The 26,888-nt window shown below is 47.7% G+C and overlaps 1 protein-coding gene across 6 annotated transcripts in view; it reads left to right on the forward strand.

Annotated features, from left to right (window-relative positions):
• hivep2a (HIVEP zinc finger 2a) overlaps positions 1–26,888 on the forward strand; it is a 66,530-nt gene that overhangs the window by 35,848 nt on the left and 3,794 nt on the right. For 4 of the 6 annotated variants that reach the window (XM_076155103.1, XM_076155108.1, XM_076155105.1 and 1 more), the window contains 11 exons: positions 13,341–14,677; positions 14,807–16,689; positions 16,844–17,101; positions 17,398–17,566; positions 17,970–18,057; positions 18,150–19,863; positions 20,031–20,188; positions 23,025–23,200; positions 23,673–23,774; positions 25,046–25,922; positions 26,038–26,146. In XM_076155103.1, coding sequence (XP_076011218.1) covers positions 13,687–14,677; positions 14,807–16,689; positions 16,844–17,101; positions 17,398–17,566; positions 17,970–18,057; positions 18,150–19,863; positions 20,031–20,188; positions 23,025–23,200; positions 23,673–23,774; positions 25,046–25,922; positions 26,038–26,146 — 6,525 coding nt within the window. In that variant the 5' untranslated portion in view covers positions 13,341–13,686. Of the gene's footprint in view, positions 1–12,977; positions 13,047–13,340; positions 14,678–14,806; positions 16,690–16,843; positions 17,102–17,397; positions 17,567–17,969; positions 18,058–18,149; positions 19,864–20,030; positions 20,189–23,024; positions 23,201–23,672; positions 23,775–25,045; positions 25,923–26,037; positions 26,147–26,888 lie in introns of all 6 variants that reach the window. The other 2 variants (XM_076155106.1, XM_076155107.1) reach the window with 1 other exon arrangement.

A 26,888-nucleotide genomic window follows, 5' to 3' on the forward strand; every position in this document is an offset into this window, starting at 1 on the left:
AGACAAAGGGAAGGAAAAGCAGACAGGGAAGAGGAGTGCAGCTTGTAGAGGAGGAGCAGGTGCTGCTGACAGCGCCTTCATCTGTTCCTATGGTTTCCTCACCCTCTGTGTGTGTGTGTGTGTGTGTGTGTGTGTGTGTGTGTGTGTGTGTGTGTGTGTGTGCGCGTGTGTGTGTGTGTGTGCATGCGCATGCAGATATGGTCACCCATATGCATTTCTGGGTGAATCTGTGAGCGGACACGTCCATCTGTCTGCGTGTGTGAGAGAGAGAGAGAATGTGTGTGTGTGTGTGTGTGTGTTAAAGTGAGATTGCAACAAACACAATGGCAAAAGAACACTTCTCTGCCGTTTCCTGCACAATCATACCATTTTTCTTCCTCTTCCAAGGCAAAATGTACGACAGCTTGATCGCCCCTTCTCATTGTATTGGATATCAAAAACTTGATGATGCTTTGCGTGATTTCCCCTCACAAAACAGCCTAATGGCCACAGATGAAGCCTCATATAAACTAAACCCACTCAGGTATTTATTTGATTACCATTTGTTTGTGCAGGGATGTTAGTGATGAATCGATTATCGATTAACCGCTCTTGTTAATGTAATCGATTAAGAGAATATTATTCGATAACTTAATGTGAGGAAGAACTTTGCTTTACTTTAAAAACTTTATTGTACAACAGCGCAAGATTGTGTCATGCATTTTTATTTGTGAACGGATTTGTTCAATGGAGGAAGTGGAAGTGCAAATTGGTCATTTGATTTAGAAATATTGCCATTGTTCAGAAACAAAAAGCATTTTGTGTTTTAAAAGGGGTTTTTGCATTTTTTTGTCCAATTATAATTATATTTATCCGTGGTAACCCTGGTAACTGGGCCAGAATATGATATGAATGGCATGAACAAGTAATCGACTAATCGTTAATGGTGCCGATTAATCGATTATTAATCATTACAGATTAACGCTGCTTTTCTTTCTTTCTCTTTTTTTTAATTCCCTCTCCACAGAAACACTCCCATCCTCCATTTCACCATCATCATGTGTGTGTTCACAATCTCTCACTGTTTACCTCTCACCTCTCTCCACCTCGCTCGCTCGCTAACTTCCCCTTCTCTGCATCTCCTGCTTCACTCTCGTCCTCCACCTCACTCGCTCCTCTCTTCCTCTGTCTGTCACTTTCATATTTTTGTCTGCAACCATACTCTTCCTCCGTCTGTCACGTTCCTCTCGCTCCCACGTCCCTCCCACATCCTTCTCTCCCTCTGTCTTCTTCCATTTCTCTCTATATTCCTGCTCATTTCGCTTGTTTAACTTTCTTTTACTTTTTGCACTCCCCTCTCTTTCTCTTCCTCTTTTTCTCCATCCCTCCTTTCTCTTCCAAATCTCCCTTTCAGAGGGAAAATAACCCCAAAATCCAGAGCAGCAAGCCAATAAATCCTGTCTACTTCAGTGTCTGTGCAACCGGGACATAAGGGGTGTCGTTCTATTGACAGTAAACACCCATGCGGTCACCACGGAGACGCTGGGTCGCGACCCTGTGTAAGACATTTCACAGCACTTCGGTGTCATCTACGGGTGGCATGTAGTTGTCAGAAACACACACTCGGATACTTTCAACATATACTGTATACAGAGACAGACATGCAGTCATAGGTCATTCAGCATGCTTTATAGGATCCTGGGACATGCACACACACTCACACACACTTGATTGGCGTATCACTCTGCCGTAGACACAAGAAGGCGCTGAGAAATTTGCTGATTATGTAATGGACGGGAAGAGTTGAGGCTGAAGCCTTTGTTGTGCAGTGATGATATTTCCTACAGTGTGTGTGCGCGTGTGTGTATGAGTGTGTGAGTGAGTGAGGGAGACAGCGGCAGGGGGCAGAGAGATGCAAAACAGTCGCAGGAACAGGAAACTGAACAGGAACATTCCTTTATAAGCACGTGTGCTGTATGCAGAATTTACAGTAACAGACACACCTGTTACTCAACACACACACACACACAGTGCACACAGCAGTTTGAAATTTGATGGATCTTAACTGGATGAGATGAAACAGTGGAAATGCATCGGTGGAATCTCAGACACAAACCGAAATGACATCACCTTCAGTTTCTTGTCCGTCTACTTGTCTCACTGAGCCATCTGTGCTACCGACTTCAGGGTTTTTTTATTTTATAAGACGTTAGTCACCCGTCTGCACACACACACACACACACACACACACAGACACACAGACACACACTCAGACCACACACCTCCTACCTACCTGCTGCTCTGCGGATGTGAGGGGGCAGAGATTAGTTCTGCGCGTGGGTGGACAGCCAGTGTCTGCGCGCGCTTGCATGTGTGTAACTGGTGTTGGGGACAGTCGTCATTCAACCAACCGCCCCCATTGTGTCAAGAATAAGCACACGCGCTCGCACAAGCACACTTCATGTGTTCTGCTTGCTTAAAAAAGAGCAGGGAGAGGAGGATCTGCCACAACCGGGCGAGGAAATTGCCAGCAGCCATCATCCAAATGCTGGTATGCATCCTGGCAGTGTGTGTGAAGGTTTTCTTCTCTCCTAGCCAATTCTCAGCCATCATTTGGAGTTATTCTGGAGCCTTATTCTGCTGTAAATATCAGGTTAAAAGCGGCTCACGAAGGTTGAACTGTGTAAAAGTTCCAGAGCCTCATTTATGAATCATTTCACGCTGAAAACAGAGACATGGCCCCAAGAGTCTGATTTATAAAGCACCTGTACGCAATTTCCTCTTTATAAATCACACAGTTGTGAAAAGGTTTGCATGTGCAATAAACTCACATGCAACCCAATACACTCCAATACATGGTCAATGAAAAGGAGAAGTTTTGGAGCAAGTGTTAAACTACAGACATTCTGAAATATGAGCATTTATGTACAAATCTAGCGTCATTCACTGACCGTCCACCGGTGGCGCCAGATCATCTTGTTTCCAAACTGTGCGTAGTTGTCTTAATCTCTTGTCTCTTGTGTCTTGTGGGAGCAGTCTTTATTTATCAGATAATTTGACACGATTACATTTTTTAAAACTTAAAAAAATGCAAATAAGACAGAGAGATGAAGGAGATGTAACTCTTCATGACGAGACACTGTTTGTAACCAATTTTGTTTCAAATTTCCCTGAACTCTGGTAGCAAAAGTGTTACCGTACATCTCATGGAGTCTATTATTGGTGTTTGCAAGGGTTCAGATTGCAGATTCTGATGCAATGCTGTGAAAAATGGCCTTCAGGACAACTCAGTGCTGGAGAGGAAAACTAACTCAGCATTATACTGCCGCTAAATCTGCTTCCAGGTTTGTTTGTTTTTAGCAAGGAAAGGAAATATGCCGGGAGTGAATAGAACAAAAAAAAAAGGAAAGATGAAGAAAAGAGAGGAGAGGATAAGTAATGAGGTGAGGAAAGAAAAGGAATAGAGGGAGGATGTACAGAGAGGAAACGCGAAGGAGACAGCTGGAAAAGAGGGAAGGAGAAGAGACGAGAGAGGGATTGAAGAGGAGAAGAGGAGGCAGACGAGGGAAACATCTTACATAAGTGTCATCATCATGTCCAATCTCCTCTTTGCCCCCCCGACAGTGACTCACTTCTTTAAAGCGGCGCCGTGGGCTGAAAGCTCCCACTCTGGGTCTCCTGAAGTGCGTTGACGCGTCGTTCGCAGAGAGACACCTGGAACACGGCGATGCATCACAGCCGTACAGATTCACCTGTAGGTGGACGTGTGGAGGGTAAACGGAGCGCCACCTTTGTTCTCACAATGACAAACACCAAGACCGTCGCCTCGGGGTCTCCGGCTTTCTGTCATCCCGATCCTACGAGCAGGACATGACTATGTGAGATGAAAGGCCAGTTGTTTTAACGTTTAAGAAGCGTGTCAGTAGTTTCATGTGTGTTTGGTCTCCGAGGGGCCCTTGGGTGCTATTGTTGTTGTTGTTGTTGGCTCCTAAACGAACCCACAACACTTCAGGTACCGGGCATCATAAAGCCTCAAAAGTTTATCTAGCAAAAGTAATCCGTTTCCCTTTGTCCATCTTGCCTCCTGGTGTAATCTGCAAACTGTTGTGGAAAATGTAATGAAGCTACACACACACACACACACAGAGAGGGCTAACTCAGTAATAGTTTCAAGGCTGGCCCAACAGCCCTGTGGAAAATATGACTGCCTTCTCTTTTCCACTGGCAATTTACACCAACAGGACGCCTGTTTTTCCCTTCCTCACCTCTTGCTCCCTCCTCTCTCTCTCTCTCTCTCTCTCTCTCTCTCTCTCTCTCTCTTTCCCTCCATCTTTTCCTTCGATCTCTCTCCCCTTTCTCAGTTAAATGGAAACATGTTCGTCAAATAGGCACAGCTGTGGAAGAGCTGCTGTTTCAGAAAAAAACAACAACCCAGAATGTATATGTGTGTGTGTGTGTGTGTGTGTGTGTGTGTGTGTGCACACGCTCGTGTGTGTGTGTGTGTGTGTGTGTCTGTGTGTGTGTGTGTGTCTGTGTGTGTGTGTGTTTGTGTGTGTGTGAATGCCAGGAGACAGAACATGGAACATGGAATTCTTCAACAGGCTGAATTGGTGCTGTGTCACACCATGTTTCCTATGTTAACCACAGTGTGTGCGTGCCTGTGCGTGCATGCGTGCTTGTGTGTGTGTGTGTGTGTGTGTGTGTGTGTGTGTGTGTGTGTGTGTGTGTGTGTGTGTTGTGTGTGTGTGTGTGTGTGTGTGTGTGTGTGTGTGTGTGTGTGTGTGTGTGTGTATTTTAAGGAACCGTTGTAGCCTCTAGGGAACAGCTGCAATACAGTAAATGCAGTTTTCCATTCATGAAGATAAACAAGAACAGACAAACAAACTATAAAGACAGAAATATTTATCTGGAAATATCAGCTGGAAGTTACAAATTTGATGATGATATTTGTTAGGAGAGTTTATTGTGTACGTCTTTGTTAGTTTGGATGGAATAGAGTGTGTAATTTGTGTACACATTATTATCTCTTTAGTAGACTTAACAAAACAAACATTTAGATGCCATAACAATTTAACGTAATCACAATTAAATTACTTATGTTAACAACCGTCACTAAGTCACGTCACAAACTGTGACCTAGAAACTGCACACACACACACACACACACACACACACACACACACACACACACACACACACAAACACACGTCAGCTGTGTACATTGGACAGAGCTGAAACAGAGCACCGGGTTACATCACCTCACAAGACTTTATGACTTTATACACACACACGCACACACCGAGACACTAAATTAAATCACAATCATGTACTCACATATTGTCCCATGTTAACACATAGACACACACACACACACACACACACGCTTGGGATTAAACCCAGTCCTCCTCTGGTGGTTTTGCCTTGTGATTGAATGGGAAATTCCCAGCAGTGTGATAGAACAACGAGAGACACAAACTTTTTACAGATCTCAACTTTTTCTGTCTTGCTCAAAGGCACTTCCCCAAACCCCTTGATCGGACTCTTCTGGACAGTTTGGACGTCATTATTCTGAAGTTTGTTAGATGTCCTCAGATCTTTTGTATTCTTCCTCTCAGTCCCTGCCCGTCTGCGAAGCATTTGGGAGTTATTCCCCAAGTAATGCGGAGCTCTAAATCCCATGGCTTTTACCTGGTACATGAATGCAACAGAAGCTGTATGCGTGTGTTACAGCGTGTGTTTGTCATGAATGAGAGTGTTGAACAGGTCGACCTTTAACGGCGTCACGAGGAGCGAGACCCAGCATTGTTTGGGAAAGCGTGCTGTGATCATTCACAGATGCAGTGAGAACATGGAACTGAAATGTGTGTGTGTCCGGTGTGTGAAGTGATGGATGAAAACGTCGATTCGCAGCAGATTGAAGTTTGGAGTGTTTCCATTGTGTAACTGAGGCTTTTATAACAGCAGTTCACCAGCAGCACTGTAACCTTGGCACACTAAGAACTTCCTCCTCCCACACACACACACACACACACACACTCACACACTCACACACACCCCTCATCCTGTCTCAGCAAAGTTGCATGTACTGCCACCTCCCACACACATACTCTATTCAGGGCACACACACACACACACACACACACACACACACACACACACACACACACACACACACACACACACACATTTTACTGACAGAAATATCCAGTAGCATAATTGACTTCCTACCTGCTGTAAATCACTGTCTACAAGCTGTCTGCCCAAGTGTGTGTGTGTGTGTGTGTGTGTGTGTGCGTGCGCGTGTGTGTGCTCAGTTCAGAACAAGTTCAATTGATGCATCTCAGGCGCGTTATCGCCGGCGTCAGTCATTTCGGAGAGCCTCTTCTCTCTGTTTTTGCGCGCCTTCATCTTCACAACCGCATCCCCTTTCAAATTGAGATCCAAAAGCGTTGTCTATGTTTAGAGCACCGACTGACAGCGCGGAATTAAAACAAATAATGGTTCTTTTCACAGGGACAGTTGGCAGTGTAAATCTTTGGATGACAAAACGAGCAGACTTCTGGAGACGTGAAGTAATGAGTTTCAGCTGATGAGATTTCAGGGGGAAAGAAAGAAAAAAAGCGTTTTCTATTTTGGGTCAGAGGAAACATCAATTCTGGGATGTTGTTCGCCAGAAAGCTGTTTGTAAGACGAGGTACGAGTCTAAAGGTGCCATCGGAAACTTCAAAATAAGAGAACAAGCATACGAGAACATCGCAGAGTAGTTCATCATTACTTAACTGTAACTTTCCCCTTTGTTAGGTGAACGGCAACCTCCCTTTTTGAATATTTGGTGTCGTTTCGTCACAAAATACCTTCTTGGTTTGATTTCCAAGTGAACCCCGGCACAGTTTGCGGCATATGTTTATTACTGTTCTACAGGATAAATCGCTACACGGACCAACTGGAAGAAACTAACAGGAAATCTACCAGCTGGAATGATGAAGAAATAAAGCGTTTTGATTGAATCTGGACTCTGAACGTCCAAACATCCTTCTTTCGTCTTCTTCTTCTAGATCCACCATTTTGCTGTAGCATTCTTGAGTTACGTGGGGAGAGGAGATCGATCGATCGCGCTAAAGGCACCGGAGGCCAATTTTGGCGCCCACGCGAGTAGTAAATAGATCAGAATCCAACGTAGCTACAAGACAGTTTTGTACGAGTGAGTCTCACTACGCTGCTCCAGTTCTCTCTCTCTCACCACCTACACACACACACGCACACACAGGCACACACACACACAACTAGGAGGTGAGCGCAGAAATATCCAGTCACTCTCTTTGGAAGAGGGCATTGTGGGAACTGTAGGGGAGCACAAACAGGAGGCAGGTGGAGTGGGCGCAGCAAAGTATGTTTTGTGGTGGATTACTCCTTTAGTTGCACTTGTGTGGATGGAAGTTCTGTCCCTGAATGCAGCTGAGCGCTTAGCTGGGGCTTGGGCCGGGGTGCCTTGCTCTACGGCACTCATAATCGTTATTCAAGCTATTAATGTCCCAGCACACACAGACACACACACACACACAAACACACACACACACACACACACACACACACACGCAGACAGGCCGAGTTCAGTCCAGGGTATTGTTCCTGTAACTTCTGGCCCCTCCAGGTATAAACAAAGGTAAAGTTGTTAATGGAGATGTGTGTATGTGTGTGTGCGGTTATCGTCCAGTCAGGGCCAAACAAAGTCGAGCCAAAGATCAACACACTTCCAGCTGCCCCCCCCTCTCTCTCTCTGGCGCTCTCTCTGTCTCTCTCACTCACTCTCCCTCTCTCTCTCTCTTTGTCTCTCGCCCTGATATCTCCATTCTCCTCTCTCTCCGTCCTTTGTTATCTCTTGTCATGTTTCTCTTTTCCCCCTCCCCCACTCATCTCCCCCCCCTCTCTCTCTTTCTCCCTCCCTCCCTCTCTCCCTCTCTCTCTCTCTGTCCCTCTCTCTCCCTCTCTCCCTCTCTCTCTGGCTGTATAGTGTTTAATCACTGAATGGAAACCATTAGTAACACGTTTAAATAATTTACACACCGTCTGACCACCCAAAGTACCAGAACGGTTCACCCACCAGCGGCTCCACACACCGAAATACGAACCCAACATTTGCTGTGTGTGTGTGTGTGTGTATGTGTGTGTGTGTTTAATACAGTGAAGGTATAGTTATCTGATACTAGCCAACTCTTCCCTGCATAGACCATGTCCACTTAAAAATCCTTCATTATCTCTCACCTGCATCGTTCTCCATTCTCATGCGTCTCCACTCTGGCATGTCCTTGTCCCCTCTCACGTGTCCTTGTCCCCTTCTCTTTTGTATAGGCCCTATCCACTACATCTGTTTCCTCTCCAGCAACCGTGCCGTCTCCTGTGTTTCCTCGTTCATTTTGTATCCTGCTGTCCTGTGTCCTTGTGTTACTGCATGCTTGTTTCCTTATCTGTGTCCTTGTTCCTATGGTTCCTCTTCTTCTCATTGATTCAGTCATCTTTATCCTTGTTGTGTCTTCTGTACCCTCATTCACCCTTTGGTACACACTCAACCATCATCATCATCATCATCATCATCACATGCAGCCTACACTCGCTTTGTGATTAGAAATAAGATTAATTGTGCTGCATAGAGGCAAAAGAATGACAAACATACACACATGCAGACACACACTATATTGCTGGTTTGTGTTACAGGAATTTCAACTATTCCTCGTTGGTATGTGGCACCCTGGTATGCCAATTTAAGAATAACTACTCACTGCACAAACCCGCGTAAACACACAATCACACACACACACACACACACACACACACGGTCATACAGGATGCCAAGCCTCATCTGGGTCTTTCACAGAGAGTAAATGAGAGGCTTATCTGCTGCATATCTAAACAAGAAACTGTAGGAGCAAGGTTATTAGTGTGTGTGTGTTTGTGTGTGTGTGTGTGTGTGTGTGTGAAAGACATAGCAAAAGAGGGGGGGGGGGGATCTTCCTTCATGAAGCACAAGTGAACACTCACATACTCACGCTCACTAACTTGTCACTGAAAGCTCCCAAGGTTTATGTCTACACAGCATTCATACCTCCAGTGTGTGTGTTAGTGTGTGTGTTTGTGTGTTAACGTATCGAAGCCAGACCTTGGTAAGTCTGTGAAAAAAATAAAAATCACACCTCTTTTTGTTGAGTTGTTGTTGTTGAGTTAGTTCCCCACAGTGTGATTATATTGCTTGTGGGCAGCCCCGCTGTGTCTCCACCCTTTTCCAAGTAAACGTTGCGCCGCTCGACTTGCTGCAGACGTCTGTGCATCTGTGCATCTGTGCAGACGCCCTCCGACTACGCATCCACGCCCACGCCATCCATCCACGCCTGTCCGCTAGTCATTTTTTTTGCCTTATGTTTATGTTCAAATTTTGGTCACAAAATGTTCATAAGTCTCCGGGGCCAATCGGCAAAACGTTTCCTTCCCATGTGCCTTTAAATCCACACACAGGATTTCTTAAGTGATTTATAAACATTGACACATAATCCAGAGTGATCCAGTTGCACACACACACACAAACACACACACACACACACACACACACACACCCTGTTTACTCCAAAGGTCCCCACAAATTAGTCCATGTGACCACTTGCATCAAGAAATCATAATGTCCATGTCACAACTGCAACTTTAATGTCCAAAGATCACAAGATAATCGAGACAAAATAAGCCTGAGTGCACCACTTTAAAAAAATAGGCATTTGGATTCATGAAGACTTAAGATTTAATTGTTTTTTCATGACTTTTGCCTGTTTTTTTCACCTTTTTGTGTCTCTATCAGTGTGAGCAGGTTCCATTGATCCGATGAGGTAACGAGGCACAGCGGCTTTCTAATTAGCCTGATTGTACCAACATAATGAATAAATAAGACTCTCAAAGCTTTTTGTTTTGTTGCCAGACCTTTGTCCCCCTTTCCTGTGCTGTGTGCAGGCACTCTTCCTCACCGCTGCTTGACCGTAGTCATACCTGTATTTATACTTGTCGCGGTTGTTTTTACCTCACACAAGATCCAGTTTAGTCCTTTTCTGGGGACGCGACCTTTCACACCGCTTCACAACACTCGCACAAAACCTGCAGATGGGGGTCAAATACTTTTTAAACCGAACGTGTGGTCAGTATAAAATGCCATACAGATGCATTTCCTTGTATATGAAAACAGATCTGTGCCCTTTTGTGTGAAGTAACTGGTTATTTTGAGCCTTTCTGGTAAATCACTTTGTGCAACAGTGCATGAGTGTGTGTGTGTGTGTGTGCGCTCGTCTCGCTATTTATATCTCTTCAAGTACAGCCACTCACTTCGCCTTGTCATGCCCTATGTACAACTTGGCTGTCTTGTCCTGCCCTTTGCCAGCCCCCACACAGACGCACACAAACACACAAGTCAAATAAATAACGCCTGTAGCCACGTCTCTCCTACGCACACACAAACTGGGGCAGGTAGTGCCGGTGCAAGTATGAATAAAGCTTTATGTAAGCCATTCACTAGCAGCTCCCACTCACGCTGCACACGGCCACCATTCAACACTTACAAAACTAGTTTCTTACATAAGGTTAAACTGCGGCTACTCCCCGTTTTAACTGTAGGATTAAGAACTTATTGCTGTTTTCACCGGCGTGTGAATGAGGAGGTCAGATAGGTGTCAAGATAAGGGATAGCGATAATGAGACATTGTTCTTCTGTGGCGTCCAGCTTCAACCATAGCAACGTCACATTGTTCATTGTTAGCTTAAGTTTGAGACGAGTTTACCCTCCCATCTAAGAAAAGACTTGCTTTACGCGACTTATGAAGCTCCTATTTTGGAGGCGGATCATTTCCTGAAGGTGATCTTTGTCTTCCCGTATCAGGTGAACGCTCGGAAGTATAACATAATGCAGCGGCGATACAAAAACTCTTAATGTACCGTAACCAGGATCAGAAGTTCCTTTGTGTTGATGCTGGTGGATTGTGTATCTCTCTATTAAAGCTCTATTGTTTGACTCAGACTCTGCTCAAATCATCTTAAAGGTGTCTTGTAATGCGTTCCTTCCAAAAATGTTGTACAAGGGGACATAAAAAAGTGAAACTAAGTCTTGTATTCTCTTATTTGTTAAGATTTGAAGACAGAATTCATAGTATGAGGTCAGTTTTTGGCTGAGAAACATTTGCACGAAAGCCTTTTGGAATGCGGAACGTCTCTTATTCTTCATCCAGATTCGCACAGAAGCCGCTATTTATCCGATTTGTTTTTTTTTTTAAGGAAGTAGCGAACCAGCAACACACACACTCCGGCATGTTCCTTTTAATGCGACGGACTCCGGCGTCTGGTGGAAAAAAGAGAAAGCTATAACGTCAATATTAAGACCGGCTGCCTTTTCCATGTAACAGATGAGCTGAGTGGAGGCGAAAGCTAATATATGATGCTTTATAAATAGACGCTGCTGCTGCTTCTGTTGTTTCTGAAGCGCAGGCCAATCTTAATGGTTTTGGTGGTTTTAAATAAAGGAATGATTCAATCTCACAGCCATCCGAGCGGAGTTTGTTCCTGCCATATTGGAGGCGTTTTTGGACGTGCGAGTCCCTCCAGGCACAGCGAGAGGCTTCATTTATTGTCACTTTATTCCGGTGAAGCTATTACTCGCCTCAGGATAGTACAAACAGCTCCGGCTTGAATGTGAACCTACGTCAGAGCAGGTCGCCTCCGTGTTTTCAGGCCCTGGTGTCAGCTGATCCGCCCACTGCCGTACGGCCAAATGAGAGAGAATTTGATCCCGAGTCTTCGGTTTTTAACGCCACATTCCTGAACTCAACACCATGAGAAGCATTAAAAAATATTGACACTGATTGCGCGTGTCTCTGGTGTGTGTCCGGGTGTGTGCGTGGAGGTTGTGCGCGTGTCAAAAAAACAACAAGGTAACACAAAGTCAAAGTTCCTGGTGCTAAGAATACTGCAATTTTTTCCTCAGGTGCTATTTTTAGACCTCACGTTGGGCCCCCAGACACACACGTCACTGAGCCCTGCTTACCAACACAGAGGCCGCAGTGTGTGTGTGTGTGAGTGAGTGCGTTGGTGTGTGTAAGTGTTTATGTGTGTCGCAATCAGAGTGCGAGGGAGGGTGTTTAAACCCTGCAATGAGGAAATACAGAGCAAAAATGCAATTTCAGCATGTGCGTGTGTGTGTATGTGTGTGTGTGTGTGTATGTGTGTGAGTTCTGCGGTTTTGTGCTTATTCTGCTGGCAGGTGTTAGTATGGTTAAGAAACGTTAAAACAACGGAAGCACACACACACAAATACACACACAATCCATCTTGATGGGATTCTGCAGTGTTTGCAGTGCAACTTCAATGCTTGCATGTACAATCTCTTTGTGTGCGTGTGTGTGTCTGAATGTGTATGTGCGTGTGTTCGTGTGTGTGTGTGTGTGCTTACCGGCATTTTACTGAGTGCATAGCAAGTTAGATCAAACCATGACACCCCAGAGAGGAAGGAAAGGTGCTAGAGCTGATGGCTGCGTTTCGACTTGGCATTTTTGGACGCCTACACACATTATGACATACCGACGTCACTTCCACAGTGCTATTTATAAAGCTTTGTGTCTTTTTAGGAACAGTGTGGGTTTGCTTTGCATCAGTGAGTCACTGAGTGGAAGGAGGGAGGGAGGGAGGGAGGGAGGGAGGGAGGAAGGGAGGGCAGGGGGAGGACAGGTTTGAAAAGGCAAAAGCACAGATGGATAGCGAAGAAACTAACTGAGCAATCGCTGACATTTACGTTTGCGCACACCGAGCGGACATCACTTATTGTATCCCGGTGTTGTACATGGTGTTGTGTTGCACTTAGCCAGATGATAAAGAGAGATGCCGCTGTCGTTCGGCAGCTTCATCGCCATCAATGAATTCATTGACTTTACGATGATTTTCTACAAAAAAAGATTAATTAGCTTTCTCTCTCTTCCTCCCAGTTAGAGCAAAACTGAATGACTTTTGAAGCTACAACAACAGGATCTACAAGCACTTTCCAGAGAAGAAAAGTTAGTATTTAGCCTTCAATTACACTGGCAGTGCACTGGCAACCTTAATTTCGGAAAGCTATTAAACATATTCCTTACATAATAGTGTATTAGTTATTGTACGAAGCTTGAGTCTTTGGCGTTAATTCACTGATGGGTAGAATATAAAAGATGGCCCTGGTGTTTCTAGGTTGCCTGACAAAGTAGGTGACGGGTTGTGCAGTTTAAAATGTTACACAAGCTGCACGATGATGATTTCCCTGGCTTAATTTTAATTATATAGCTAATTTGTTCTTTCATTTCTACCTTTTCCAGATCACTCAAGGATCCTTTGGATGAACTGGACCGACAAACAATGCACAGTGACATTAGTGGGTTTTCATCATTGCAAGAGGAGAGAGACATTTCTCATGTTTTCTTCTAAAGCGGCACTTTTATTTACACTTCCCAATTCCTGTTTCCAACCTGGCTCAACAATCGTTGTGTATCAGCCATGGACAGGTACATCCTGTTTCTGTGAAAGTATAGGCAGCCCTGAAAGCTTCAGCTACCATGCCTGGTAGTTCTGGGACCTTGTAACACTTCACAAACCACCATCCCAGTCCCCTCCATACCCCCCTTACTCCCCCCTCTTTTAATAAAAAAAGAGCATCACACAGAAATGGAAGCTCATGACTCAGCTGCCAGTGGGCAGAAATGCCCAAATAAAGAAACGGTGAGGGAGAAGGCACCTCTGCAGAGGAAATGGGCATCTGAGCCCTCTGCCACCACCAAACGAAGCACTTTTGCTGACCCGGATACAAAGCACCGTGAGAGTTTGCCAGGCGGTGCTACCGGCGGATCAGCACCCCTGCAGAAATACGCAATCACAGGGAATTCTGGAAAGCTACTATCAGGACCGTCTGCAGTCGGGGCGGTAGGAGGCCCGCCATCTCAAGACCCCCAAGGGCGCTTTGCCCAGGGGTTCCCTGGAGGGTACTCCTACCAGCTGGGTCACCCGTACCCTCAGCACCCCCAGACAGAGCGCTTTCTCTCAGGAGCCAAACCCCAGCCGGGCTTGGAGGCTCACGCTTGGCCGTTTGCTGGTCAGCTTCCCTCAGATGACCTGTTTCCCGTGGGACACCCAGGACACACGCACCCGCACGGGGCCGGGGCAGGGAGGTTTCCCAGGCAAAAATCCCCCAGTTTACCCAGCTCTTTCGGACAGTATTCTCAGTCGGGCCCAGAGCCTGTGGAGGAGGGCTACGGCAAAAAAGAGCAGAAACCCAAAAAGCCCGGCAAATACATCTGTCACTATTGCGGCCGGGCCTGCGCCAAGCCCAGCGTTCTGAAGAAGCACATTCGTTCACATACCGGGGAAAGGCCGTATCCCTGCGTACCGTGCGGCTTCTCCTTCAAAACAAAGAGCAACCTTTACAAGCACCGTAAATCCCACGCTCATGCCATCAAGGCGGGACTCGTACCATTTTCAGAGTTGGCAGTGGCTCGCAGCAGCGACGTGGACCAGGCGTCCCCGGCGGGCGAGACTGAGGTCCACTCAGATGGAGAACAGAGCACTGACACAGATGAGGACTGTGTGGAGGACTGCAGCGTGTTGACTGAGAAGGACAGCCCCATCCCACAGATTTCCTTTGACGCCGACAAGAATACAGGTAATGACATAACATCTTCTCTCTTCAAATACTTCTTCTCTTTTTCTCTCTGCTCAATTCAAGTCTTTGCTTCATCTCGATCTTCTGTTTTGTGCCCCACTCCATTATGTTCTGTCTCTCTACGTGTAGGTGGTGTAGAGCCAGCTTATGCCGACTCAGCAGAAGAGCTGTCCATGGGCTCTATGAAAGTGCCTATCCTCATCGTCCCCAAGCTGAGCGGAGTCCCCTCCACGGGGATGGAGTGCCCTCCGTTTCCAGACATAAAGGGGTCGCACCACATGATGGTCTCGCAGGCTGGGAGGATGGGGCACATGCTGGACGACTCACCCACCATCAAGCAGCGGCTGGCGCTGAGGCTGACCGAGAAGAAAGGCCAGGAGTCGGACATCTCCCAGTCCCTAAACCTCCTAAGTCCTCACAGCAAAGGCAGCACAGACTCTGGCTATTTTTCCCGTTCTGAGAGTGCAGAACAGCAGATCAGCCCTCCCAACACCAACGTCAAGTCGTACGAGGAGATCATGTTTGGTCGGACGTGGTACTACAGACCCACTTCTCGATCCAGACAGTCTATCACAGTGGGCATGGCCGGTGCGGATCCCGGCAGCTTGGCTACCTTTAAGCAATCTGGCGCTATGCTGGATATGGGAAAGATATCTGAGGATCCTATCTGTTTCCGTGGGGATGTAGGCATCTCTGGAGATCCTAAGCAGTATCCAACAGGTCCCTGTCAGAGCAGCACAGGGCTTCTAGAGCCTCCCTCAGATTCTGCGCATCTCATTAGGAGTAACTCCATGCCAACCTCCTCCCCTACAAACCTCAGCGTTCCCCCGGGCATTCGAGGCAGTCACTCTTTTGACGAGATGATGACGTCAGACGATGTCTTTTACCCAGCGGGGCTTCGCAGGCTCACGAGACAAGCCGCCTTCGAGCATTCAGCCAACGAAGCCCACATGGCAGAGGTTGAGGGTCACGGACACATGCCCAAGAATATAGCGTCGTCTTTAGGGATGAAGATAGGTGAGCGCGGCCCGGGAGTGCAAGACCACATCGCCTACAGCCCCTTTAATAAGGTCAGCGTGTCAGAAAATGCCACGAGGAAAAGAAGGATAGAGAAGAGCGTAGGTGATGAGGAAGACAGCCCGGGCCACTGTGACAGCAGCTGTAGTGGTTCCGTGGAGATGATAGGGGATTATGAGTTCAAACAAAGCAGTCTAGATGGGTCAAGGGGTACACCGACGGGGAAGGGTTCTCTTCACAGTGCTCACAGCCAGTCTGACAGCTTTGATACCTGTGCCAGCATGTGCTCAGAGGACATCGCACTGTTCCCCGACTCTGAGGGCAGGAAGGCAGCCGGTAACGTCATATCAGTCATTCAGCACACCAACTCCCTCAGCCGGCCCAGTTCATTTGAGAAATCGGAGTCCTTTGAGCAGCTGGGGTACCAGCCTGCAGATAAGGTTCTATCCAGCCAGTATTCCGAACAGTCAGACACGGACATCTTTGAGGATGCTCTGAGTCCAGAGTCTGTCCAGATGAGGACAGAGAACATGGAGCAGCAGCCACAGAGTGACAGTGACCTAGCCTCTCTCTCCTCGTCGTCAGCTGCAGCCTCCCCCGGCCAACCTTACAACATCTCCCACAAACTAGTCAGGCAACCCAACATCCAAGTCCCTGAGATAAGGGTGACGGTAGAGCCGGACAAGCCAGAGAAAGACACAGACGCCCCAATGGCTAAGGAACCGGAGAAGCAGCAGCAGCACGTGATAGAGGAGTTCCAGCTGCCGCAAAGAAGCGACACCCTCTCCCAGATGCCGTCGGAGAAGCTCCCTCCCAAAAAGAAGAGGCTGCGTCTGGCAGACATGGAGCATTCGTCTGGGGAATCCAGCTTTGAATCAACATGCACCAGCCTGTCTCGCAGCCCTAGCCAGGAGAGCAATCTGTCTCACTCCTCCTCCTTCTCGATGTCCTTTGACCGAGATGAAGTGCTGAAATCTGCTTCCCCCACCAAACAGGTATCACATTATCTCTGCAGATGTAGTTTTGAGTAGATACACCCTCCAAGTGGTTATTGGATAGTTTTAGTTGTAAATTCTGCTTACGGTTTTCGAACCTCAATGCCATAATATCATCACACAAATCTCCTTTTTTCTTTTCACTCTGAACCAGGACGATTCATCGGCCTGCGTCGGAGGAGCCAAGCCGTCCGAGTTCCTGACGGTGCCGGGCAGCGGTCATTCCGGCCATCACCAGCAGAGAGAGATGAGGAGGTCTTCGTCGGAGCAGGCCCCGTGCACGCTGCCCACAGAGTTGCCCGAAATGCGCAGCAAATCCTTCGACTACGGCAGCTTGTCCTCCTCCAGACAGGGAGAGCTTTACTCCAGCGACTCATCCAAGGATCGCCGACGTGGCTTTCTCGTCCGACAGGTAGGATAGTAACTTGTCTACGCCTTGCTCACCAGTTAGATTTGAGTCCTCCCTCACCAACTTCACCTAATGCCACCTACACTGGACCATGCACTACTGTGATAATACACCTATGCTTATATTTACTCCTAGTCCATCATATCTTCAATTCAAATGGTGGAGATACGCAAAACAAACCCAGTATTTACATATCTGAGTAGTATCATGTTCCACTCACTATGATAAGGATCATTCTTTGTCTTTTGCCCACACTACGTCCTTGTTTACACACGTGTTCATCTGTCTTCTGGCCTCAGGCTTCACTCAGTGTTTATCCAGAGGCCGTCGCCCAGGAGCCGGTGGGTTCTGAGATGTCAGTCAAACAGGAGAGTTTGGAACACGGGGTGTGGCCTGGCCCGGCCGGACCCGTGTACGGCAGCGGGGACGTGTCTGGCAGAACCAAGAGGGTTGGCATTAGCGGTGTTGGTAAGCCAAGTCTGAGAATCTCACAGCACTTAGAGTGTGCTGTTCAATCCTGCGAGTACATCATGTATGGCCTGGGTAAATATAGTCACGCTGAAGAGGAGGACATTTTATGTAGGGGCTATTTTTATCCAATATTTCCTCACAGTGTCATGATAACAAGTCGGTTCAATGTAGAATATTGAAGCAGCGTGCCGATTTGAACGAGCAATAAGTCATGTTTAGATGGAATTAAGAAGCTTTGAGGAAAATCTTTGCATCACCCTAAACAAGGCACCGGATAAAGCAGGAGGTTGGAAGTTCAACGCTCGTTTGCACCTTAAAACACTTTCGAAGATGAAAGATACATAAAAACACATAAAACATGTCATTCTACATTCTAATATTGTTTGATATCCATGCTCAGGGCCTCAACAATACCAACAGCACCATCAGCATCACCTCCAGAAGAGCATCAGTGAAGATAGTCTACAGGATGAACCTCTCTATGCCAGGTATCCCTTCTATTCCAATGCGACTGTTAAAGCGGCTGCTGCTGTTAATGAAATGATGTGAAGAAGAATATTTCATCTGTTTGGCGTCGTAGATCCCATCAGCATCGCCTGCACACTCAGGGCTCATCGTCTGAAGGAGAGTATCCAGGTCAGGAGGTGCTGAACAAGGAGGTCCTTCAACAGTACCAGGGCGGTCCCCCTTACCTGTCATATCCACAGCCCGGTCTCTACTGGAGCCAGGAGGCCGGTCAGTCACCCAGACAGCATCTCACCTTCCAGACCCAGCAGCAGCTCCAGAAGCTTCACATCAGATCACCGGGCAGCCTGTCGACACACACACACCACAAACAGCCTCACGCCCTGCAACAAATCCACGACCAGCAGCCGCACGACTCCCCGTCGTCTCGCTCGTCTCCTCTGTCGCAGCAACGTCTTCTCTCCTCCAAGCATCCCAGCTCTACCGCCGCCGCCGCCACCATGTTGCTGCAGAAGGTCCAGCCCGTCTTTGCAACCCAGAACTTGGGTTCCCAGGCCTCCGTACCGAGTATGGTGGTTCCTGTGCGGATACAAACCCACGTGCCATCGTTCGGTAGCGTTACATACACCAGTGTTAGCCAGCTGATAACTACCCACGCCGGCGCCACACAAGGGGTGAGCTCTGTCAGGCTGGGCTGTGCTGATAACAGTAACATGTCTCCCCCCGTTGGTGTTGCTGGTGTCAGCAAGCCGCCTGGAGGAATCGGAGGTGGTTTCAACCTATCGCACTTCCTGGGACAGACTGATGGGGCACGTTACCCACTCTGGAAGCTCTCAGACACTCTGCCAGAGCAACGCCTGAACACAGGGATCCCGCTGTCATTGACATCAGGTACCATATCCACCACAGATGCCTCGGGGTCTGGCATTGGAGGCAGCAAGCGCATGCTCTCTCCTGCCAGCTCTCTGGAGCTTTTCAGTGAGACGAAGCAGCAGAAAAGGGTGAAGGAGGAGAGAATGTATGGGCAGATTGTAAAGGAGATGAGCGCCGTCGAGCTCAGTGGGACTGAAACCAGCAGCAAGCTGGAGAAACGGCAGGGCAGAGGTCAGCTCAACCCTCTGAAGAGTGAAGACTCCATGGACGATTCTGAAAGAATGTCCTCATCTCCGCCATCAAGTGACTTTTCTGGTGCTGCCAAGATTTCCATCCCCGTCCGTTTCTCCGCCCCGCACCTCCCTGACGTCCCCCGGGCAGAGAGCTTCACTCCCCCTCTGCAGATCATCACCGACCGCTCCCCAGTATCAGGTGGCCGGGACTCCCCGGAGGAGCTCGATGTCGACGATTCTGCCCCTGAGCCAAGCTCCAGCCCCCAGTCCATGATTTCCTTGAACGACGAAGAGGAAAGTGACACTTCAAAGCAGCCCACATCCAGTAAAAACCCAGTTAGCATGCTGGTTCAGTTCGCTGGCAACCAGAGTGCAGGAGCGTCCGGAGTAGTTGGAGGGACGCTCCTATTGACAGACGTATCGGACGTCCAGCAGTTTTTCCAGTTCCCCAGCCTGCGCACCACCAGCCGAGTCAGTTGGTGTTTCTTGAATTACACTAAACCAAACAGCAACCAAATCTCCCCGCGTAGCTCCGTCTACAGCTCCTGGTGTGTGAGCTCGTACAATCCCAACCCTCTGAACCTCAGCACCAAGGCTTCACTGGCCCTGCTGAGGTCCAAACAGAGGAGTAACACCGATCAAATGTACACGACAGCAGCCATGTCACGAGCCAGCTCCGGAAAATTGGTCTCCTCTGTGGCCTGGAAGCTGAGATTTGATCAGGTATGTACTGAAATAGAAAAATATAGACATAAGAAACTTACATGGAGACAAAACCTTATGCACAATACAGCGAGGCAAGCGTTCACAAACTTTCCTTTCCTCTTCTCTCCTGTGCAAACGTCTGCTCCCGTCTCGCTCCCCTCTTCCTCCGTTTCCCTCCTCTCCAGCTGAAGCCCGAGCTGATGCCAGTGGATGTCAGTAATTTTGGAAGGAAGATGAAGGGAGTCGTCTCGCGGGAGCGTTCGAAGGAGGAGCCGGTGGAGAAGGAGGCCTCGGCCAAACAACCTGCCGCCGAGCCGACCCGCATCAAGATCTTCGAGGGCGGGTGAGTCCGGTGTTTGTTCAGCCTGTCTGGCTCCGTGAAACCGGTGGACAGATCATCTCATGCGCTTGGAACAATTGATTAGATCTTTTGGCCGCCATATACATTCCGGGTTTCCTGCCCAATGAAAGGATTTAGATTTGATTTGAAGTAGTAGAAAGGCATCAATCAATCAATAAGCTTAGAAGTTTTAATGATCAAAATAACGTTGTCAGCTTGCTTCTGACGTTCATAAGTACAACCGGGGCCAAGATGGCGACGAGACAAGTCACCTTTTCACCTCAAAGGGCTTTCAAAATATATATTTCACTTTGCTCACAGCTCCACACTCACAAACACAAATGAACACAGATGGCCCAAGTATGAACTTTGAGGACAAGTGATTCATTTGGATTAATCCGAAAATCTTCTTAGCGAATAAAAAAAGACTGATCCCTTTGTAAACCCGTTTTACCGCCCGTTCTCTGGGCTCAATTCGTCACACGTGGAAGCCGGGGCGCAGAGCGTGAGCCTGGTAAAGACATCACACGCTAACAACCCCCGAGCTGCATGGCGCATAATTGGTCGTCCACTTTCATAATCCCTCCTCTCGGTTTTTTTACAGCCTGGCGTGAAGAGAAATCTGTCCTTCATTAGTCGTATTTAAATGTAGTTTCACATTGTGTTTATATGAGCTGCAGTAACCGTAGCGATTGTTGTTTGTTTATGTCACTGCGAAGAGGAGATTTTCTTCCCTTTTATTAGGTTTATATGAAGTGTGTATGTTTTTTTCCCGTGTTTAAACAGATTATTAGCCTTTCTCTTAAAAATCTATTTAACGTTTTTCTATTTTTATTATTTTATAGTGCTTTCCATCCACTCTCGCTGAACCGTCACCCTGCTAATGAGTTTTGCTTATGTTCTGTGTGATTACCCCGCATAGTTTTCCATTTTCAAGGCCAAACTGAACACCTGTGCCTTTGATACATGAACCCTGCTTTAACGACAGACAACGCGCAGAGGGTTTTGTTCGTGTCCTACTGTGAATTTGCACACGAGTCACAAGAAGCTTATTTTCCACGTAGGACGCACAGGAATTTGCCCTAAATGTACTGTAAACGGTCAAATAACGTTTGCATTGGGGAGTTAAAGCAAGAAACCCCTGTTGTGAGAGACATTCCTGCAGTATCATAATATTTTATAGGCTTACAGTAGAGCCAATAACACCAAGGTTGCTGAATGGAACAGTGGTGCAGACGCTCAAACACACACGTACACACACGCGCATGCAAAAACACACACGCTGTTATTAAAGGCAACAGACAGTGAAGTAATTCTCTGCTGTTCCCAAAGGACACTGGGAGCAATAAGTGGATTAAAGCATCCACATACAGGACATATTACATACAAGTAGTCTGGAAACACACACCCCAGGTCACGTGCGCAAAAGCATACACACACACACACCGAGTCTCTCCCCTACAGGCTCAGAATCTGCGGTATGACAGAAATACACAAAGTTCACAATGTTTTTGGCAGAGGACATGAATGCATTACCGGCTTTACTTCCCTCCATCTACTCAACTCCTCGCCGGTTTTGGAAGGGACTTTATTGTCTTACCATGTGCAGTGAATAAAATCAAATTGCATAAAATAAAATAAATCATCATAATTCATTTTCATAACGGGCCGCAGCTGTGTAAACGTCTAGACCCAGACGAGCGTTCGGAGGTATTTCCCACTTTGCGGTGGAGTTGAAAGACGTTTTGATTTTTTTTCTCTTCCTGCTGATGCAGACGAGATTGTTTGATGTACCTGATATTTGACCTTGTTTAACACATGCAGTCCTGAACTACTCATTACCTCCTCTTCCTCCTCCTCCTCCTCCTCCTCCTCCTCCTCCAGCCACTGCAGACAGGACAGGAAGTGGCACAGTCCCACAATTCATCAGACATTTTTACTATTTCACCGCAAAGAAGAGCCTTTTTTTTTCCACTCCAAAAGAACCTTGATATGATGTTATGACAGGCAAAATCTATATCCCTGATTGACGCACTCATATGGACACGACCTCACCCCTCTGCCGAGCGTCCAGTGTTTCACCCAAAGCTTTTCACCGGACCGAAAATTGTGTCTGACAGTGAATATGAGGGCTTAGCAGCAGGACTGTGGTTACTTTCTTCAGGAAATAAAAGGGCCGGGCTGTGGCGTAAATACCAGAGAGAGGAGCAGTGGGGGGGGAGCGCTAGGCAGGAGCAAAGTGGCTGCTTAGAGACCCTTAGCCACCAGAGGGACCACAAATAAATGAAATTTGGAGGATCTTTGGGTCCCTCTGTTCACGTTTTGTCATAAATTACTTTGAGTGCCTGGAAGAAGCTAAAGACAAATACACACATATTGTTCTTACTTGTTTCAGTGGCAGTAGGAGTGTGTCTCCTTCCAAACTTTTGGGCACTTGCTGTTGAACTTGTCTGAACTGTAGCACACACTATGCCCGTCCTGGAGGAGGTCTGTCTGCCCTGTTCTCCCTTATTAGGAAAGGAGGGATCTCTGTTCTAATCTCTCCGCTGTTGTCAGCCAGAACGCGTCGACACCCCCTGAGCCCTTTTGGCTGTTTTTTTCTCTTTCAGCCTCCTTCAAGCTGATCGTGTCTGCCAGCAAGCATCTGCCCTACAGAAATGTCCTTGAGCGTGACGGTTCATTTGTAGTACCGTCTCTAGGTCCAACCCTGACCTCTGACCTGTCTGTGCAGGAGAGCGACGGGCAATTCAGCAACGATATAGAAATATGAATAAACCTTCTTTCGTTCCCCCAACGACTTGTTTTGCTTAAATCTTTCCTTACTTGTCTGTTTTTCCAGGTACAAATCGAACGAGGACTACGTCTACGTTCGCGGCCGTGGTCGGGGGAAATACATCTGCGAGGAATGCGGCATCCGCTGCAAGAAACCCAGCATGCTGAAGAAACACATCCGAACACACACCGACGTCCGACCGTACGTCTGCAAGTTCTGCAACTTTGCCTTCAAGACCAAAGGTGAGCAACAGCCCCCGACTTCCTGTCTTCAATGTACGTCTAGATCAACATTGAGGAGTAAAAACAAGTCTTTTGACAGTTGGAGCAGGGAGGCTGATGGTTCTACATTAAAGGCCATCATCTGTTTGATATACAGTCTATATTAGAGAAGCCATTACTCTTTATATATCTGTCCTTATATTCATCCAGTTCAAGCAGAGTTCACCGCAGATTGAGTCAATCATATTATGTACAAATGACATATAATTTGTAAATATAATTTGGTGGTTAAACTAGTCTGCATGTTTCTCTTTCCGTTTCACTCTCTCTCTCTCTCTCTCTCTCTCTCTCTCTCTCTCTCTCTCTCTCTCTCTCCTGTGCTGATGAGTTGTGCAGCCAAACAAGCTCTCATTTCCAGTAAGACATGTGGAGGGCCATTAAATGGTTTACATGATGGTCTCTGTCTGTGTTTGTGTGTGTGCGTGTGTTCTAGGGAACCTGACCAAGCACATGAAGTCCAAGGCTCATATGAAAAAGTGTCTGGAATTGGGCGTGTCTATGTCTTCAGTGGAGGATACAGAGGCAGACGAAGCAGGTAGGAGACACAGAAAAAGGAGACGGAAAGGAGAGAGAGGACGCAGTGGAAGTAGGACGGCGTGAAGTGCGTCTCCCGGGGCGATGCTGTACATAGGCAGTTTGCGTAATGAAAAGCAGAGCCGTTCCTGACAGCTGCGACTCGTGTCAAACAACCACAGCCCGGTCTCTCATTATTTCCAAATATTCCCATGAGCACGCGTTATGCGCCGAGTCTCCTCTTTCAAAGCCACAATCGTCAATTTTATTTTCCCTAAAATACTTGTCAAAGCAACAAATACAGTAGTTGTCATCGCCTGAGCTTCGGGGGCGACCAGGAGCCGACCCCATTAATCAGCTAATGTGGAGAAAATCCGAACATGATCGCTCGCGAAGATGTTGCGGGATGAAATTGACTCTCCGGGAAATATTCACAAATAATAAATAGTCGTCAGCTGTCCTGGACGGACTGGGAGGCCTGGCAACGGTGCGGTGTGTGCCAGCAGCTGAGCCAGCCTGTCCGTGCCAACAGAGGATCAAGCGTCCCGTTAAAGACTTTTGATTTACGGATAATGAAGCTGTGAATTACTGGAGGGAAGTGGTGCGGGCGGCAGCAAGATCAATATCTGGGAATATTGCGTGGAAAATAATATGAAATGAAATGCTCGTCAGCTGATTAATGCCACCGCAAGCTCTCTGAACAGCTGAGCAAAGAAATGAAGTGGATTTTCGTCACATTTTACGGGTAGCTGGTGTTATTTCTCCACCAAAGTGAATAACTTTCATGAAGTTTTCCGAAATTGTAAATAACAGCTTTAACAAGGTTTTTTATTTGCCTCGCTTTCACTCTTTCCCGCTCGCTCTCTCGACCCCTAGAGTGTGTGTTGGCTCAGCTTTGGCATCTAATTAAGACACACACACAGACACACTGACACCGGCAGAGAGGGCTTTTTTTTGGGAGTGAGTAAGTGAGCTACAGTAAATCAGTCAGTCATTGAGACGTAAACATTTGTGGTTTTGGGAAAAACTGTTGTATATAAGAGACTAACTGGAAAAGTAGTCCAGTGTTAGTGGATTTGATTTCCGCCCTTAGCACTCAGCTCTATTGGCTCAGAATGGCCGATGCTTCTCCAAGAGGCATCTGGTGAAATTTGCAAAAGAATCAAATTAAAATTGATGACAAAGAAACTGACAGCAAACTTAAAAGACGTCAGAGTCAGAAGGTTCTGGTTTCTATGTATTGGTTTGAGTTGGCTCCACCCCCTCATATCTGCCCTCTGCTTTCTCCCGTAGATGTGGGCGAGGAAGGTCAGAGAGCTTCTGAGAAGGTTCCCAGAGGCTCCATGGCAGAGCACCAGTTCTCAGACGCCGACGACTCCGAGGAAGACGGCGATGAGGTGGACGACGACGACGACGAAGAAGACGACTACGACGGCGACTCCACCCCCAAAACACGCTCGCGCTCGACAAGCCCGCAGCCTTACAGCTTTCCCTCCCTGTCCGTCACAGCTGTGGCCGCCTCCCACCCCGCGCCGCCCTCCCACCGTCTCTCCCATCATTCTGCTTCTGACCTGCTCGGGAACAGCAAGCCGCCGCTGTTCGGCTACTTCACCACCGTGCCGAGCATCCAGATCACACCGCAGGCGGCTCACAGCGATCAGGCCGGGAGAGATTACCAGCGAGGCCTGCAGGGGATGCTGGGGAGCAGGCTGCTGGTTCCACCCTCCTCCTCTATGGATGAAGACCTCTCTGTCCCCTCCCCAGACCTCTCCTCCCCTTCTTCCCGTCTGTCTTCCCCCGGGCTGGACCCCTCCTGCTCCCCGTCCACAATCTCTCCTTCCTCTTCACCTTCATCTCGCCAATACCTCTCCCCTCGTCGGGACTTGTCTCCCCGAGCCAGACATCTCTCCCCCCGGAGGGATATCTCCCCCCTGCGTCACATCTCCCCCAGGAGGGACCTGGGGTGTGCGGGGGGATACCGGCGAGATCTCTCCCCCAGGAGGGAGCTGCCTTCCCGTGGTCACCTCTCGCCACTCTCCCCTCTCTCACGTCCCACGTCTCCAGCAGGGAGGGACTACAAGAGGGACCTTTCCCCACGAGGCCGCCACAGGGGCATTATCCGTCCCCTGTCTCCTCGCCGAGGGCTCCACCAACACCTACACCACCCAAGGTCAGGATAACTCTTCATAAATCTATAATTTCGTATGAATTGTACTTGGAAATCATTGAAATTGTGCCTCTGTATCATGTATTAATATGTATTTATGCTTTTTTCCAATTCTCAGCCAGCAGAGCGGTGCACGGAGCCTGAGACCAGTCCACCAGACTGGACTGCTGAGCCAGGTGGACCTGGGCTCTCTGGGGCGTCACCGAGCCGGCGCAGACATGGAGATGGTGAGACTCAACACAGCGCCCAGATTAGAAGCACCGCTCTGTGTTTTCATCTGGTCAGAGCGGGACAGGGGAACAGTTTGGCGGCGTCGGGAGAATTTACATGCACGTCAAAAAGCAAACAACCTACGTTAAACTTTATGAACTTTTACCGTGATTTTTATAAACTTTCTGCCACTCAGTCTGTGGCTTTGTGTGGTAAACCCAAAGTAGGAATGAGGTAGAGGGAAGAAAAGGAGAGAGAGAGAGAGAGAGAGAGAGAGAGAGATCGACAAGTAGAATTAGGACAGGAAGAGGAGGGAGAAAGGAGGGAGCACAGAGGGAAGAAAACCTGGCAGACAAGGATGAGGGAATGAAGAGAGAGGCAGATAGACCCAGCGTGTTAGCGAGAGGGGTGATTGAAGATAGGGCCGCTGGGTTTTGGTGGTAATGGGATCTTGGCTGGCGGTAGTGTGGTTAATAACGCGGCTGTTTTTCTTCTTAAGAGCTCCACTTCAAACTCTGGCATTTGCTGCTGGTCCTGCTTAAACAAAGCGTGAAGCCCGGAGCGAGACCGTGGAGGCTTCACGCTTTGATCACTGACCGTTACTCAAAATGATGAATTCACATTTTAACAGCTATCAATCATCTACAAACAAGCTGACAGAGTCTCTCAGCTTTTTCCTTTGGTTGCTGCAACAACAGGGACAACTGCACATTTCTGCTCCTGTGTTTATTTCATTGAGGTTCACTTATTTATTTAGTT

The sequence above is a fragment of the Genypterus blacodes genome, unplaced genomic scaffold, assembly GCF_046128005.1.
Source record: "Genypterus blacodes isolate CSIRO-AG114 ecotype Tasmania unplaced genomic scaffold, CSIRO-AGI_Gbla_v1 ptg000064l_1, whole genome shotgun sequence".
In the NCBI taxonomy this organism is placed as follows: Eukaryota; Metazoa; Chordata; class Actinopteri; order Ophidiiformes; family Ophidiidae; genus Genypterus; species Genypterus blacodes.